This window comes from Antrostomus carolinensis, unplaced genomic scaffold, assembly GCF_000700745.2.
Source record: "Antrostomus carolinensis isolate BGI_N321 unplaced genomic scaffold, ASM70074v2 scaffold12053, whole genome shotgun sequence".
NCBI lineage: Eukaryota > Metazoa > Chordata > Aves > Caprimulgiformes > Caprimulgidae > Antrostomus > Antrostomus carolinensis.
Window position 1 is genome coordinate 66,437 of NW_010305893.1, and position 18,546 is coordinate 84,982.

Consider the following 18,546-nt stretch of genomic DNA (forward strand, 5'->3'; position numbering starts at 1 on the left):
TTAGTAATAAAATTTTCTTATCTTGTCAGTAATGTCTTTTTAAAATTTATTTAATACATAATTTAACTAATATGTTCTTATTTTAATAACAATTTCTTATCATGCCATTTTGAAGTTTGTTGAAATTCAACCCAATGACGGACTTGGAATTCTTCTTCCCCTTGAGAGCCTGACATTGGACATAATCTTTAAAGCTAACAAGGCAAAAGAGTACAGCTTTGACCTGACCTGCAAGTCAGAGATTAATAGGTATGTTAAGAACCTGATGGAGTAGTAGGTAATCTAGAAGTCTAAGTCGCACTGGATTTCAACTGTTAAGATAGTTCAGAAGTTAAATCCCTGCCTACATTGAAGAGGTAAAGCTAGGATAAAAATGTGAGGCAGGTAGGAATTCTCCAGTTGACAAGAGTGGCTCAATGCCTGTTAGTTTCATCCTTCATTTAATTTCTGTCTTCACTGAGGTGACTTCTCCTGTCCCACCTGAAACTTATCCTTGTCACATATCCAAGCTGCAAATTTGCCCCAGGTCATCTTAACCTGTAATGTTCTGCTTACCTTTACAGCAGAATTACTGAAGGATTTTTTTTTTTTTTTGTAAAATCACTTCATACATTAAACTAATGCTACTAAAATAATGATGGCATAAACTTTGATTTGACTGGATATATTTCCAGATTTCACATGGAGGAATTCAGTAGGGACTTTAGCCAATTGTGCATTAAAAATAGATAGTATTATTGTTCATCTTTAGGCAAAATTCCCATTGCAAGCTTGAAATTTTGCTTAAATAGGGACTAGAGGATTAGTTCCCTATTTTCCAGGCTGATTAAGAGACTATTTTATGCTGAGGCAATTTATCATGTGTTTATTTTTAGACAATTCAAGCTGTCATGCAAAGCAGTTGGAGTCCACCCACCTCTTGAATTGTCTCATTCCGTCGTTCAGTTTGCGGCAACAGCTTTAAATGGTGTGTCTACAGCAACACTGTATGTGATCAATTCCCATGTGAGTGTCAACCGCTTCACTCGTGCTGGCCCAAGAATTGGCAATGGGGCAGTTGCCCCTGTTGGACCCGCTTCATTTGAATTCCATGTGCCAGAAGACTGTCCAGTGACAATTACACCTTCTGTTGGAACTGTGTTGCCTGGGAAGGTAAATTCACTTTAAACGTCAAGTGTTCTGCCAAATCTTTTGATCATCTACATCCCTGCAAATGCTGTCACTTGTAAATGAAGCTCAGAACGTAAAATGTTATTATTAGAACAGCTGGAATTTTTTTTATTATTTGAAATAATGTTTTAAATCAGACATGAGGGCTTAACCATCAAATCTAGCTAATGCTTTATGAGAGTTTTCACCCCACATGTTCTTTCCTCAGCATTGTCATTATGATTTATCTGAATGTTTAAATATTAAAAATATTGGTCATGTAAAACTTGCCCACTTTAATATAGTGGACGTCCAGAAAAGCTGCCAATGACCTTATCCTTAGGATCATCTTATTCGCTTGGAAAAAAATTGTATTTTATTTGTTAATTTTTTGCTGTCATGCATATGCTCCTATTGAGCTTTGTAGGTATAACACATGTACGAGGGCTGAATTTTGCCTGTCCTTCTTGTGTATGCTCTCACACTCCCAGAAAAGCTTGATTCGAGTGTCCTTCAGACCAACATTGTCAGATCAGCTAATCAGAGAAGAGGCAGATCGGAGGCTTTGCAGAGCAGCTGCGACAGGGGCAGAAATACAAGTAAGGAATGCTAAGAACTAGCACGTGCTCTTGGTCTGTTACTTCCAGATACTTGTTTCTCTGGATGTTATTTTTATCATTAAATTATTTGCATATTAATGAAGCCCAAACTCATGATCCATGTAAGACTTGCCTATAAACAAGAGTATGACTGTACTGTTGCACTTAATGTGTAGTCTATTCACTGAGCAGTAATTTCATTTCATGCTAACAATTTCAGAAGCATTCCTAGAGGATTTTCTTGCAAGTGCTAACTGCAAGTACTAAAAAAAAAATGTTTCTACACTTCTTGCAGATTTACAGCATACATGGACTTTATATGCAGTGCTGTGGGTTAGTTAATTTCTGTGAGCATCTCTGGTTGTCTTTAATTGAGATAAATAGGTAACATTCCCATGAGAGATACAGTCTTTTACTCATCTGCTCCAACAGGAGAACTCTTTTTTTTAACATGGGGTAAAAGATGTCAATTTCAACTTAATTTTACATTAGGAATGTATGTAATAACTCCTGTGTCTATGGCTTGTTACATGATGCTGCTGTTACCTTGTTTCATGTACTCTATCATCTCTTAGGTTCTGTAACCTTGAGCCAGGTACTGTGTATTTGAAAACTGATGTCTTGATCGGATTACCAGTGATCACCCTCAGCATATAATGTCTCTGTGTATTTGCAGAAAACAGAGAAAGATGAAAAGAGAGAGGGAAAGAAATCAAGCATTTCCATTGCCACACAGCAGTCTTCCACACAGCTCGTAAGGGATGGAGGCAGCAAATACCTGACTTCTCTCTCTAGTTCTGAACAACCAAAATCCGAAGAGTTAAAGCCCGAGTAAGTCAGCAAAAGCATCTTGTACTACGCAGACAACATTCTCTTTATAAGTAATTAATAAATCTACTAAAACCCGTAGGTAGACAAGAAAGCAAACTGTAGAGAAGAAAGCTTTAGCTATGTTGCAAAGGCTGTTTCCAAAATTAGTTCTGCTTCTAAGCCACACAGCTGTACCCTCTCATGTAAGGCAAAGAATCCCTTTATGCATCAGAGGGATTGAAGACTTCAAAGAATGTATCAGAGAGCGGGAGATGTGGCTGTGTGAGATGTGGCTGTTTGGGTAAATTTGGCTGAACCAGCAAGAGCGTTATTTTAAAGGACAACTAGAAAGATGAACTTAGTTACCAAAAGAAACTCCTACTAATAAACCTTCTCTGAATAGGTCTAACAGAGCTCAATACTTTCAACCCAGATGGAAGCCATCTGATGGCCCACAGCCATGGCTTTGGGTTAATTTGTTATTTTTTTTAGGGTTTACATAGTCCATCATATTAGTCATGGTCATCTTCAGTCCTGGAAATGTAATGATGCTGTAAACTGTGCATTTTAGTCATTTTACAATATGTGTACCTCAGTGAGAATTAATGTTAATAGCATGTGCTATTGAGAAAATTGGATACTTAGATGCAAAAATCTGATACTTGAGGTCCCTTGTTTAGTGTATAACTCAACTTTTTAGAACCACACTTGTGCCTAATCTGAGGAATTTAGAAGTGTTTGGCAGTAAATACATGCTTAAACACCAGGCATTTGGCTGTACTGGATGTTAGATATTTTTAACTAAAATCTCATGTTCACTGCAAACCATTAATTATAATTTTAAATACTTTCAGTACAGGTCATAAAAATAAAATTTGTATTTGAAAGCTCCCATTACGAAGTATTGCTTGGCATATTGCATTACAGAAATGTGATCGTGTGTGTTTACATACCATTGAAATTATGTAGAAGTACTGGAAGATGCTGGAATACTTAATGCCTTCAACATAAGGAAATTGCATTGAGGATTTTGCAATCTTAGTATAACATCTATTACCTGGGTTTATCATTTTTATGCTCTTCTGGCAAGAAAAGCAAACCACTCAGCAGGGTGGGTTCATTACTGTGCATCAAGACAGTCGCTTAGTTTTATTGTTATGTTGAATTTTGAATGTAAGACTAAGAAACACTGAACACAAATAGCTCAGTAGATAGGTATTTGATTTCTTTTCTTGCTCTCTCACTTACTAAGATGATTCTTATTCCTGGATTTTCTAGTTCTGATGTTTATATGGCAGCCCAGGATTTCCTGACCAGGACTTTCAGTGGGAGGTTTGAGAAGTACATCATACCGTGCTTTGTTGCAAGTGGACATATCGATGAAGAGAGAGGCTCTGAAAACCTAAGCTGCAGGTATTTGCAATTAGTTACATGCAGGTCATGATGGTTCAGGAATTTGAGGGGGAAACAGTGGGCATGTTAATTTATTCATTTGGACAGGAAATTTATTTTCTGATCTTATAATTAAGATAAGAAATAATCTTCATAGACTGGTGGTAGAAACTCATGCTTACAGCCCACTAGTTGGTTAGGAATCAAACAGATAAATATCAAAGTAGCTTAAAGAATAAATTTATGAAAAATTTAAGCCAGATGTAGTTAATTTTTCTGCTTAGGCATGCACAAAAAAACTCAGCCAGCAAAACTATGTGTTGTTTTGTAATACCAATTTAAAGATATCCTGTGATACGAACAGAATGAGAAGAAATTTCTGACAATAGTGTTTGTTTCTTTATGACCCAAGAGCAATTATCTTTTTACTATCTCTCTAGCCCTTACAACACCTTGTATTTGGAGTTGCACTGTCCAGCTGTAGCACCATCTGTTGTGGTCACTTCAGATAATGGAAAAAACACAGTAAATTTTGGTGATGTTGCAGTAGGTATGAAATTTGAATTCAAGTTTTGAATTTTTTCTGTTTGACATTAATTTCTTCTGAGCATAGTCTTGCGTGTCCTTTCATGTTGTTTAGCTGGCTTTCAAAAGTCAATATAGAAATTAGCCCTGTGATAGGTACTTAGGTGGAAAATTAGGAGCCTCTCTGGCCAGCTGAGGCATGTAAAAAGCAGACCTGATCACAAAACACGGAATTGGGAGCTCTACAAGCAACTTTGAAATTTGAAAGTCCAAATTTGAAAGTATTTTGGTGAGCTTTCTATGTATTAGCCATAGAAATGGAATGAAAGTTTGGCCCAGGCAGAAGCAGGAGTAAAAAGGAGAAATGTTAGTGCATGAGTGAGCATCATCACTTTTTGAAATGTTTTATTCCTGTCAGGCCACAGAATGATGAAGCAAATTACAATACAAAATATCTCCCCAGAGAAGCTGAAAGTATCCTTGTTGGGAATGTGTAAGTTAATCTGCCATTCAGCTTCTGTTTAATTGGAGCCTTTATCTGTAGGAACTGTTTGACACTAAAGCAAGGAGGAGGTAGCATATTTCAGACTTAATACACATCTTTGAGTGATGCAGGAGATGATGTGAAGAATATATTGGACAAGCCTAGGTGATCTACTGGAAAACTAATTCCATTCCACCCTTTTAACAGGAAATAATTCTGTATAAAGTCAAACTTGAGCAACACTTAACCACTTTCTAAAGTGTGAAAGGTACTGATGACAAAGCTAGTTTCAGTTCAGTATGATGTACATGTGAAACAGAACCAACAACTCAATTTTTGCACAATGCTTCTCTGAATTTCCGAATACCTTGTAAGAAGAGGCTACTGCACTGGCTTGTCAGGGTTAAGCTGTGTGGGATAATACAGGAGAAGGCACCGGATCTTAGGGTGTTAATGAGCCATTCCAGGCAAAATCTGAAAATGGAGTTACATAGAATGGAGTTACAGAGAGATCTTATTAACTGGAAAAGGATCTTGCAGCTATTTGTGGGGAAAAAAAATACTTGGATTAGTTATTTTCTCTTAGTTATTAATTGCTGAAAAGCTTATAGATGGTTGGTTTATATGTCTTTAGTCTGAACAGTACTTAGAATCTGTTGTCATATTTTTCTCCCAATCTTTGTTTATAAAGTTTTTTTCCTTGAGTTGTGCTATTTTAGCTGGGATTCTCAGTTCTGAATCCCAATGGTCCCTTCCTGTTGGTCAGACCAGTTGGAATGCTTGAGCCAGGTGAAAATAAACCCCTCATCATCTCTTTTTGTCCAAATGAAACTAAATTGGTAAGTAAAAGGTACAACAGTAATGAGGAAAAGAGGAGAGATGTAATGGGCTGTGCAATATACACATATTACTGACTGGGACGAGGCTGTATAATAATAAACACTTTGTTGCCTGTGCATGGCCCCTCCCAATATTTGGATCTTTTTCGATGCACTAAATCTGGAAGTTTGGGAGCAATGGCCCGTTTGTGGGAGGGGGGTCAGTTGGAGGGGTGGGGGATGTTTTCCTTCAGCAGATGGGATAACACAGACATCTTCTTGGCAGTTTTTTGAAATGCTGGACATCTGGACGGCAAAAACCAATTTAACCCTAAGTATCGCTGGTCATGGGGTGATGCCTTCCACTGTTTGCTCTGTGGGAGAAGTACTCAATATGGGATATGTGATAGCCAGGGAGAAAGCGACTTCCACATTCAAGGTGAGTCCCTCTGTGCTGAGCCAGAAAGCACATCAGCAGTTTTTATGAAGAGGAAGAGGAGATCTGTAATTTCTAGGCTGGCAGAACATCAGGCTGAGTGGCAAACTGTAGACAAAGAGTGTGGCTTTAACAGCACATGGGGCAGAGTGATTTGACACTGAAAGAGTTTCAGGCCAAAGGTAAGAAAGCTGTGTGGGGAGGGAGGGTCTTGTTAGCTGCTTCTGTCCTGCCTGCAGCCTGAACAAAAAAACCGCAGAGATCCAGTACCTCCTATAAAAGAAAGAGAAACGGCCTCTGTGATCCTCTCTGTAGCCAGTATGCAGAGAGATGTGAAGTCAGAAATGGCTTTGCTTTTACTAGCATTCAAAATATTTGCCCTCTTTCTTTATTCTGTCCACTGCAGTTATCACAACTGAGGCTGCTCTGTGTCCACACAGATCAGTGGCTGAGGCACAGGGCTGAAATGACATGAAGGTTTGCCATGGTACAGTCTAGGGAAGCTTAACCCATTCACTCACTCATATACTGCAAATTCCCAGAGACTCGGAAACAAGCTGAGATCTGGGCATAAATTTTCTCCTCTCAGGTTTTGTCCAAGTATGTCAATAACCAAAATATATTAATTGCTGCGAGACTCTTTTAAAAGAGCCTGGTTCCTGTTACTGGGGGACAGGGGTTGACATGGCACATTATGGATGGCAATCACTCATGCTTTTGGTGGCATCGGGTACACAGTAGTGCAGTAATGCAGCAAAATAAATTCAGCCAGTTCACAAACAAGCCTTGAGAATCAATTTTCTAAATGAAAATGCTGTTGTGTGAATTAATGTCATCAGATACAGAACACTTCCAGGCTGACCCTGCGATACACCATACAACTAGATTCGCTTTCACCAACAAGGGACAAAGATCAGCAGAGAATCCCATCCTTTATTATGTCTTCTTCGCAAAGAACAGAGATTGTTGGTAATTTTTTTCTTTTTTTAAAGACTTATGATGTATAAAGCAGCTTTACTTTGTCCTGTGACACAACTGTCAAAAAAAGGGCATCACATCACTGAAATGAAAGACAATTTTCTTTCCTCGGAAAGAGCTGGACTAATTCTTTCAATATGGGTATCTGTAAATTTATGCAGCCTGAGCAGATATCACAAGTAAGGACATACCAGTGTCTAAATCTAACAAAACCCACAAGTAATTGCATATTAAAGATTATATTTAGGGATGTCCATCTCTGTAAAATCACATTTTAGAATATAGGAAGAGTTTGGTGATACTTCTTCAGTTCCTCTGGAGGTGAATGCATTAAACTGGTAGATGGATTTATCTGGTATTTCTAACACCCTGTTTTGTTGCAAAAGCCTGGAGCAGGTCTTATTTATTTGCTGTTCCAACAAAAAATAAATAGGTTTAAAATATATGAAGTAAAATGGAGCTGTCCTCCTTTCTTATTTGTATTGTCATTTTTATTTCCCAGGAACACAGAACTATAGTGGCTTAAGTGTGTTCAGCATCTTTCCAACAGAAGGAGAAATTGCTGCTGGGGAGAGTCAGGATTTTGTTGTTACTTTCAGTCCCGACCATGAAAGTCTGTACTACTCTGACTGCCTCAAGGTTGTGCTCTTTGACAAGGTGAGACAATCAAGATACCTGGATTATGAAACCAAAGTCTAAGTATGACCTACAGTGATTTTTATCAGCATTGGTCTTAGCAGGAGTTTCAAATAATTAGAGGGCAGCATTTGTAGGCAGAAATATTATCTTTATTAGATGAACTGGTTTAGGTAGGAGATGGCAGGTTTGGGGCCCACTGACTCTTTTTCAGGTTTTAAATGTTCAGTTATTAATTAATAACAATAGTGACTTGGTATTCAGTCCTGTCTTCTGCCTGGCTGTCTGCACTGGTTAAATGAGAGGAGATGGGAGCTGGGTGCTGGCACACTGCTGAACACAGCTCCAAGTGGGTTCTCTGCAAGTAGCATTTAATGGTGGTGGAGCATGGAGCTACAGCTGCCCAGTGCAAACTGACGGGTGCACTGAGTACCAGGAAGCTGCTTCTGCACTCACTCAGCATGAGGAAGGAGGTTTCCATCTGCAGAGCAGCAGTTGAGCTTAGATGGAACCCAAGTCAGGATATACAGTCTGGCAGCATAGCAGGTGGCTTTATGCTGTGTTCCAAAAGAGACTGACCGCAAGTTAATGAAGACTGCCAGCTAATGAGCATCACCAGGCACTGCAAACACTGAGCAGAAACTGGTGGTGAACAAGTAAGTACCATTTCTCTCCTTGCAAGTTTTGTATTTCCAGATTATCTCTGGAATTGTGGTTAAGAATGCAAATCAGGATAAGCTGCAGATGAATGGAGACTGGGCCTAGTTCACAAACTTCAGCCAAGTTTGGCAGCAGATAAGTTTTGCTTTTTTAGGGGCTTTAGTCTAAGTTTGTCCAGTCCCCTCCTGAGCACGTTGCCCAAGAATGAAAGGCTGTTGAAAACAGAAGTGCCTGAGTGGACAAGACAAGAGGAAGATGCTGGGTTCCCTCTTGACATTTATATAGGCAGATGATGTAATAATTTCTGTGCCACTGCCACTTGTGTGTCAGTAGTTCCAGTTACATCGGTTCTGAAGTTGTAACCTGCATTTGAAGTGTTCTTGGCTTCTCTAGAAAATAGCCCACGTGATCCACCTAAAGGGAGCGGCCAGAGAAAATCCCATGTTTGTGGAAGGGGGAGTTCCACTAGATGTGCCCGTCGAGTCCCTGGCTGTAACATTACCTGTGTCATCGCAGGAAGCACTGAAAGGAGGTAACGTGCTCCCACTTACGCTTTATTACAAAACAGTGCGTGAGACCTGGGTGTGTTCCTCTTCCTCTCAGAAAAGGTAAATGAAAGAGAACATTTCCAGAATCAGCACAAATAAGCGTTATGGTATAGCCTGTATTCGTAACACACACACACAAAAAAAGCAGGAAACTTGCTCTTAAGGAAATATTTTCTCTTAATTTTAATGCAGTTATATCTTAATGATGATCTTCTCTCTTTGCGACTTACCTTGCAAAAAATTATTATAATTTAATACTACTATAAAATATTAAAATGTATTTGCTTTCTGCTACTTCTCTGACTTGTATTAAATGTTTATTAAATTATTTTATATATAATAACATATCCTGGACTCTCCTGATTGTACTGTTATGAAACAGACACACTTTCAGGGGTTTGAATTTATCCTTCCTTAATTTCTTTGGACAGGATCTGTGTTCAGAGATAGTATAGAAACAACTCCTAGCTCCTGAGCTATAAAGAAATCCAAGCACATACCATACACAAGTAGGAATATAGTACACACAATGTATGTATAGAAAACAAGCAAGAAACTTGAGAAACAATTAGCGATTACAATTTGCAATTACAAATTACTCAAAATCTGGTTTTGCTTAACTCTTCATTAACTCTGTTAGAAGGATCTCCTTATCTAAGCCAACTCGGGAATGTGCTACAACATCACTTTGTTTTGAACCATCCTGGTGTAATTTATGCTTGTTCCAAACTGATAATAGCTCAGTTTTGACTGTCTCAAAGTTTACGTGATTCATATCTGTCTAGAGCTACAAGAACCAGTGAAGTCCATTCTCCTCAGTCTGGAGTACATCGAGGGAGAGAGTTCTCCAGTGCCAGCAATGACAGAACTGAAAGTTGGAGCTATACGGACAGCTCAGTTTGCATCTAAGAAGGTGAAGAAAATATAAAGTGCAATTTTATGTCAGGTGCTGTAAGGAACACTGACAGTGTACACATTGCTACTAGTTCTTTCTGTCAAAAATTCAGTTTATAAATAGAAAAATACAGCTTTCAGGGTTTCTGATAAACTTAACATTGTAAAAGCATCAGTGTTTCAAAAGAAAAGATTGTTTTTCAGGGGCTAATATGAGGAACTAGCGTTGTCATATTAAGTCAGCAACAAAATTATTTTAGCAGTTTGCTTCCCTAATTCTGAAATACAGAAGTTTGGATACATCAGAATTACAGGTCTGATGCTGTCAGTACAGTGTTTCACTGTAGTATTTTGTGACAACGTGACACAGTGAACGAGATGGATACTTGGAGTTTCAAAGGGCAGAAGCAATTTGGCCAGCAATAAGCCCAGTATGTGGGCAATGCAGCCTTTAATAGACAGTCACTGTGTTTGCAGGAGCAGAACTGGCAGTGATGTGGGTGTGTTGTGTGGGTGTGTCTCTCTAGAGCACGGAGTTCAGTTTTGATGGCCTGCCCCTCCTGCAGCAGAAGGGATTCACTATTGGGGCTGGGAAGGGATCGATTGAGCCGGGTCAAGTCAAGTGCATCAGTGTTTCTTGGGTGCCACCTGCTGACTTCCCTGTAAGTTACAGTTCCTGCAACAGGGTGCTATTTAATCTGCAAGTGTGGGGCAGGTTTTTCCACCGACTTGTAGGAACAATACAAAAGCTGATCTTGAAGATGTCAGGAGTACAGGCTGCTTTGACACATTAGGATGAAGGAACACAAAGGGAGTATAGTCTGGTATAAACCCTGATAGGAGAATAAAAGCCAGGAACAATATGTGTGATTTGGAGGTTTGTTACCTCACCATGGACTTCCATTCATCTGTGTGATGAAAACAAGCATTAGTCACTTGCATCTTAAAGAACTTAAAATAACTTCTGTCCTGGTTTTTAGCTGAAACAGAGCTGGCAATCAGTGGGGTAAAACTTAAAGGCCAAAATACTGCTGCTGTTAACTAAAAGACAAAGCTTTGATCACACTGAAGTGAGCTTTTTAATGCCCCCTGTGCAAGAAAACCTGCAGTCCTGCTGGCACAGAACTCAGTTGACATGGCTCATTCTGCTCCAGTGTTCACATTTCTTTTGGCTGTGGGCTGCCTTTCCTGTGGTGTATTCACAGAAGTCAGTAGGGCCTTTTTGATTTTGCACTTTATGAACTGCCTTTATGAGCCCTGTTTCCCTGTCTGCTTCTGCCTTTTTGTATTGCAGAGTCTAGTTATGAGGTCTGAACATCTCTACAGGGCTGTGATTGCCCTTCCTGATTCATCTTGGGCATTCAGGGAGACTGAAATAATTTACTCCCCTGCTTTTTGTTGTGAGCTGTGTGTGGGATGGCAGAATGAGTAGCTTGTTCTAAAATTAAAAGATTGCTGCTATCATGTGCAGAAAGAAGGCAGTATAGTTCCTGGCATGATGTATCAGGTTGACATCGTGCATCTTGGTAACCACTGGTTGTTACACAAGATTTAGCACTATCTGATGGCTAACAGGATGCATTTCCTTCCCAACCCTCGCTGCAGCATACTCTCTTGCTGCTGTGCCCAGTTGTCATGGTTGTAACGTGGTGACAATATCTGTAGCACTCTGGAGATAGAATGCTTAGTCATTGCTACTTTACTTACTGCAGTATGAGCATTGCATGGAAATAGAAAAGAGCCAACAGGGTGGGAAGAGAGGTGATCTAGAGCTACAACTGGTATGTCTTACAACTGAGATGTAAAGTACATAGTTAAGAACTTGGTCAACTAATCTGTTCTATCTACAAAATAAAAAGGTTGGGTTTATGTGTGGATTTTTTTGTAGGCTGATGACCCTCTGCTTGTGACAGCCCTCCTGACCTTAAAAAGTAACGTTAAGGAAACTTACAGAATCCTCTTCATGGCAAGAGTTGTATCTGCACATGCTCCTGCTGAGTGAGGGAACCAAGCTAAATGGAAAGGACGATGGAGGCTCACATTACTGGGAAATCATTGGATCTTGGTTGAAACATGGAAGGATTGTGAGATTGTTGCAAATATGTGAGGGGAGCAGGGAAGCAGGAAGGAAGGTAACATGTAATATTTCTGCTTTTTTCACAAAAAAATTCTATGCAAACTCTCATTCCAGTAGTTTCATTTTCAAGGTTACTCTGTGACAATAATCTTGTTGTAGAAGAAAGAACTAATAAGGGGCCCAAGTAGATACATCTGCTGTTAATCTCTGTCTTCTGAAGGTGGGCACTTCCTCAGGAGTATCTCTTTTACATCTACATAGGTGAGTTTCAAACAATGTATCTTTTTCCAATTTCAGATGCATTTGAATGGATTTAGGAAATCCTTGACTTTTTCCCTCTTAAGACCAGAATAAAGCTTCTTATTCAAGTCTCCTCTGAACTGTCTGAGCAGTCATTTTTACAATACACTGTGAAATCCTCCTGATGACATGTGGTCAAGGAGGAAAAAGTGACCATCCTGTTCACTGAATGGCTGGATATGGATAGACACTTGCCCTACATCATGGCTGTCGAGGAACTTTGTATTTCTGTATTTGCTTTTCTCTGAATTCTGACTAAGAGTAGATTTCTCTCTGTTACTGTGCCCTGCAGGAATAACTTCTGTCAGGAAGCAGTAGCTAATTCAGGGAAGAGAAAAGTACAGAGGGACTACGCTATGGAGAATGAAGGGACCAGGAAATTAGCAGGAATATGGAAACCTAGATAATCTTTTTTAAATATTATATCATGTTCTTTCCTGAATCTCAGTAAGTCTGTGGCAAAATTCCCTCACCACCACTCCAAAGGCTTATTGCTATTTGGCCCTCTGTAGCTGTTAAAATTGTTTATTTAGATTATACAGTAAGAAAATAGAAACAGACTGTTTGTAAACATCCCTAAGGTAAAATGTGTTGAGCTAGTTGGACTGCAGGAAAAAGCAGTAAAGCAATTGTCATGAGAAATAGTTTAACTAGTTTTCCTCTTTTATAGAGGAAGCTTGTATAACTGATGAAGAGTTCCAAAGACAGTGGAACTTTGTTTTTCCAAAGACAGTGTGTTTGATCCACTCAGATCTGTTCTCATTTAATAATGGATCAAGTGGCTGCGAAGTTACTTAACTCTTCAGTCTGAAGCACTAGAGATGCCGAAGCAATAACAGCCACTATGGGAGGAGGGGGGTGGCAGTGCCAGCCAGAGACAGCTCTGCCTTCCTGAGAGAGGCACAGAGTATTTCTGCTGGCACAGCTGGGGCAGTTCGGTTGAAGTTGAGGACAATGAAGTCTGTGTGCTGATTCTCCTATAGTCCTTGCTGCCCTAAAAGGAAGATTAAATACCGCTACATACAATGAAACTGCAAATAATACTGCATGGTTGACAATTACCTAATGATAGGGAAGTTTTCAGCATGTTGGAGTGGAAAGTTTATTTCAGGCAGTTAATTTGGAGGCATCCATTATCTGAGGACCCTTTGGATTTCACTCTTGGAAAGTGCAAAGTAATGGCTGAGAATAAATTAGTCTCCAGACTCTCATAACCCTATAATGTCCTGAAACTAAGTGTAAAATTATCTACCTGCAAACAACACCCCTGCCTTTAAGAGTTTTCTACTTCACAGAGGTCAGGTACTGTGAAAAAGCATCCCAAGGATTTTAAAAAGTAAAAAAAATTAAGCAATACATGTAAAGACTGTGACAATGTTGAAAAAAATGCAGAGGTTGCTTGCAAGAATAAGAAAAAGGCTTAGTAAGCAGAAAGAAGGTGTATCTGCGAGGACTAGCTGGTCCAATGATACTATTTGCTTGGACACTGCATCTGAAATGATGTAAGTTTGCACTGATCAGGGATGCACACTGTCAGGCTCCTGAAACGTTAGGAATTCTGTGTGGATGCTCTTACCTAAACAATTCTTATGTATAGTGTATACAAAAATAGCTTCTTGGTCTTTCTCCAGTACAGGAAACAGAAAACTGATTGTTTAACTTGATGTGTTACGCTTTCAGGCCGAGTTTTGCAACTGTGATCACTCTTGGGTCACTGGACACAAACTGGTGCTTTCAGATTTGGATCTAGATGCAAACATGTACTTCTTGGCTCTGAGGCAGTTCTGGTTTAATAAGAAAGCAATTAATAGCTGTGTATGATCTTTATAATCCTGAAAAGCTACATCCAGCTCATTTCTAAAACAGAAAGGAAATGAGAGAGCAAGTGCTGGTGTCACACACATCTTATTAACACAGGTTCTGCTTATCCAGTGACTTCAGAGATTGCTTCAAGCTTATGAAGACAGTTTTTCCTAAATGAGCAATGGTCCCATGACCCTGAGCAGTCCTGGAGGAAAATGCTTTAGTCAGTGTGCCACATGCCATTATTGAGCCTTCAGACACTGGGTCTGAGCCTCATGGAGCAAAAGCAGTGAACATGAGCTGGAGAGTGGTCTGTTGAACCTGGTAACTTCCAAGCTATTGTGTCTCTTGTTGCTCGCAATGGCATGATTGTCTCCAGTGTGTTGGAGCTTATCTACGCTTCTTCTAGATGAAACCTCTGTCAACCCAAGTCCAAATATATTCTCCTCCTGTTGCATTCATGTCTCAAAAAAAAAAAACCAAACCCAAACCAAAACCAACCCCAAAACAATGTTGTATTTTGTCTTGTTCTGATTACTGGTGGAGCTTTTATATATGCACCCACATACACACCTCTGAGGATGTACCCAACCTCAACAGCTCTATCAAAACACTATTCTTTTAGTTGATTTTCCCCTTTCTTCTCAAGCTGGAATCTTTATAATTCATGCATTAGCTCCCCTGATTTTTTTTTCTAGATGTCTTTCTTGTAGTTCTTGTAGTATCATGATCACTTTAATTCTGATCATCTCTTACACTGAATAACTTTTTCTTTTTTACTATGTAACTCACCTCTGCTGTATTAGTGCTTCAAAGGTGTCTGACCTTTAAGTCACCTATTACTTTGAAGCAGAATTAATCCTTGCTCGTTCATATGATGGATGCAGTGGACCTTCGGCATGTTTTGTTCTTCCCTGGTGACAGTAAGACTTGTGTAACTCAGAGCCAGTCCTAACTACTGAAGGGATTTGGGGAGCATTTTAACACTATGGGCTATGTACAACCCTACTAAAATAGCTAGACTTCCTTCTGAAGAGAACTGCAGGAAAGCTGTCATTTAGAGATGGGCCAAATTGCTATAATGATCAGTATAATCACAGCAATGAAACATTTCTCCATGAAATTGCTACCAAAGACTATCACCACTAGTGGTTTAGGATAATGAAGTGCAAGATAACCATAAAACAATATGCAGATATTTAATTGAATTTCTGCATTTGATATGTTGGACATAGTTAAATTATTTTGGAGCAAATTGATCCTCAGGGAGCAGTCACTATCTTTTCATTCATGTTCTATGTGTTCTAACAAGACTATTTTTAAAAGAGAAATTATCTGCTTTTCCAAACCTTTGTTTCTTTCTAATATTTTTCACTCCTAGTTTCTCCTTTTTCATTTCTCCTTCAAAATCTCTCCTACTCTGGATGGGCACAGGGTGTGTGTTCAACTGCTACGACACGGGACAGGTTCTCTGAAGAGCACCGCTCCCAACGCTGGGTTCCCTCCCTCCGCAGCCCGTTCCCGGCCGGGGCGGGCTGGGGAGCGGCTGGCGCCCGGGGCAGGGCGGGCTCTGGGCGGGGCCGAGGCGGGGGAGCCCGGCCCTTGGGAGCAGCCCCCGGGTCCGTCACGGACACTCGCACCGCTGGACTCTGCTGAGCAGATGCATCAGATAAACGAGGTACTTCTCTTCTGGCCACCTGCTCATCGGATTTATTTTTTCTCTCCCCTTTCCTAGTCATCGCTGTGTTCTTCTGAGGATCACTGCAAGAACTCTGATCAGTGAGTAATCGAACAATTTCAAATGTCTGCTTCCAAACCTGTTGCCATCGAGTGACATGATCAGATCAGAAGGATGACTTACTGCCGGCCACCCGCTACTGCTGCTTTTTTTATCTCTAAGATCATTCCCAACTTATAAATCTGACTTGGCTGGCCTTGCTCTGTAGACTAAGGTGAATGATCCTCTCTTTCAAAATGACTCTGAAGTGTCACCTTCTGAAAAGTCAGTTTGCAGAGTCTCTTCTGTGGGCAAAAGCATGGTTCCATTACGTGGAACCACTGCATGCGGTTCACTCCGTACGATACTGTTGTGGCAGCTGCGCTCCTGCAACGTAATAGAAGCTGTTCTCCTTTTTTTGTACTGTAAGTAGATCTGGAAAAAACATTTCTGGTTGTATTGGAGCTACGAAAACGTAATTTAAAAATAACTGGGGGAAACAGGCGCTTGTTTTAGGCTGGCATTTTCAGGCAGGCCTATGGCATTAGGTACCTCGTCTCGGTTAACTTTAAATAACTCTGATTTGTTTTTTGAGAATCTAGCATGTGTAGTTCTCTCGCCCAAGCAACAGGGAGATATCACTTTGTAAAAACTTTTATTAACTCAGAAGTCACCTTTTACAGTGGGATTATTTGCATGTTCTCAGCCAGAGTAATTTTACAACTATGAACAGTCTTCTGAAACTATATCTAAAAGGGTTTTGCTCCGTACTCTTATTGATTGCTTTTCCTTTTTCACCTTAGAAATCACGTGAAATTTATTCCCAGTCATACAACCACTGTTTGACTGTAGATATTTAAATCAGTGAATCATCTGCCTTCCTTCACAGATGCCCTCAGAACATGTCTAATTGGACAAGTCTGTGGTATGTCTGGTAAGTCTATTATTAATCTTACTAAGCCAGAATAATTTGGAAGTTATTATGAGCAGTAATTGTAGTAGGGTAATAGAAAAACTCTTCTCTCAGACAGGATGGAGGCAAGGGTTTCTCCTCGGTTTTATGAAAGCTACCAGTGGAATAGGTTACAGATGAGACCGCAGGGGAGATAGGGTGTCAGGCAGGGCACAGCATTCGTCTAGGGATATGTCATCTTTCCCTTCTGGGTGCACCGCGGTTTAACTGTAGGGCTTGTTTGTTCTTCCTAAATAGACAACTTTGCTGAATGCAGCAGCAGCCACACAGCCTGGGCTTGCTGGAGCTCAGCACTGCATTGCCCAATGCACAGCCCTCAGCTCCCTCCCTGTTATGGGACAAGAGATTCTTGTGATTAAGTGGTTGTGATCCAGCTTTCTAATTCAGGATCCAGCACCCATTCAGAACTAAACCAAGGAGGTCTGGCCTGTCTTTCAGCCATTTAGAGTGAAATTATATTCAGTTCTGGAAGAAGTAAAACCTAAGCAATGAAATTCTGGTATTCTCCCTCCTTCTCTAAGGTTGATCTTGCTGACTGTGTTCCTGCTCCTTCTCTGTGGGATCACAGCAAGCTGCATCAGATGCTGCTGCCAGAAGAAGAGGCCTCCAGTTGAGACCTTCCCTCAGCACCCTCATGATCTGACAGTTATTGCTATTGACAGCGACAGCACTGCCCACAGCACAGTGACCTGTAAGTATCCTCTGGGAGTCACCCAATCAGCAGTGCTTTGCTGTTGGACATGTCCCTGGAATTCTGTGTCCTTGCAGTAATGGGAACTTCCTCATGTATTCCCAGAACAACTTTTAGCCCCAGAGGGTGGGCAAGAGAGATGAAGGAAGGGCATCAGGGCAACGCAGTGAGTGAGTGCAGAAGACAAGTAGGATTTAGTGCTATAGGGGTTATAATAATTACTAGATGGTGATATGCAGAGGCGTTTTCTCTTCTGACTGCTTTATTTTGGAGAACATATAGATTCCATCCCAGGTAATTCTCTAATGATAGCTTTCAGTATATAGTGCAGATGTTCTGTTAATTTCTTGGAGAAAATCAGGATTAGCCCTTTATGTATCAGCATTCCATGCAAGTGTTTAATTTATTTTTTTTACTTCCTTTTCTTCACAGCATACAGCTCATTGCAGTACCCTCTGAGTGCCCCTATTCATTCGATATTTGTGGATATGGATAAGAACACTGTGTCCCCTCCACCTTACAGTCTCTATGCAATGGAGTTGCCACCTTCTTATGATGAAGCTGTCCAAATGGGTAAACAATACATTGAAGTAGGACAGATAAGCCACAAACTCAATGATATCCCTGGACAGGTGACGCCAGGTGGACTGAATCCCACCCAGTATTCACCTGATACAATCCACAGAGATCCAGCAACACAGGCAAATTCTGAAAATTCAGAAGACATAACACAAGAACAGTCTCAGCTCTGACTCATTTCAGATAAGGGGTAAAGGAAGGGAAGGACTGTAAGACTTAAAAGAAGACATGAAAAGTTGGGTTTTATAGGCAGGTTATGATGGAAAGATGTTTATTCTCATGCCCGTGCAATGATCTGTCAGAAGAAATGCTTTCTGTGACTGCTGTAATCTCCTGGTAAAGCGAAATGAGGTAAAAGGGCAGCAGTTTAAAAATGCCTGTAGAAGTGGGACATGAATGCTTGTTCATCTTCTGATTAAAAAAAAAATAACCATTTTCTTGTGTCCAGCATACACCAATAAAAAAGATCAGGGGAAT

General features: G+C 40.2%; 2 protein-coding genes across 2 annotated transcripts in view; both read left to right on the plus strand.

Annotated features, from left to right (window-relative positions):
* Nucleotides 1-11,931, plus strand: part of CFAP74 (cilia and flagella associated protein 74) — a 39,034-nt gene extending 27,103 nt beyond the window's left edge. The window contains 15 exon segments of the mRNA XM_029084258.1: nt 116-249; nt 876-1,152; nt 1,641-1,781; nt 2,425-2,579; nt 3,837-3,971; nt 4,391-4,500; nt 4,894-4,949; nt 5,679-5,798; nt 6,064-6,216; nt 7,053-7,182; nt 7,694-7,848; nt 8,881-9,019; nt 9,821-9,948; nt 10,457-10,591; nt 11,818-11,931. Coding sequence (XP_028940091.1) covers nt 116-249; nt 876-1,152; nt 1,641-1,781; nt 2,425-2,579; nt 3,837-3,971; nt 4,391-4,500; nt 4,894-4,949; nt 5,679-5,798; nt 6,064-6,216; nt 7,053-7,182; nt 7,694-7,848; nt 8,881-9,019; nt 9,821-9,948; nt 10,457-10,591; nt 11,818-11,931 — 2,082 coding nt within the window.
* A 3,920-nt stretch (nt 11,932-15,851) lies between these two features.
* Nucleotides 15,852-18,242, plus strand: TMEM52 (transmembrane protein 52). The gene is made up of 4 exons (XM_010164923.1): nt 15,852-15,888; nt 16,716-16,760; nt 17,321-17,490; nt 17,923-18,242. Exons 2-4 carry the CDS (start codon nt 16,729-16,731, stop codon nt 18,240-18,242), a joined length of 522 nt encoding a protein of 173 aa, XP_010163225.1. The 5' UTR covers nt 15,852-15,888; nt 16,716-16,728.
* Nucleotides 18,243-18,546: the final 304 nt, after the last annotated feature.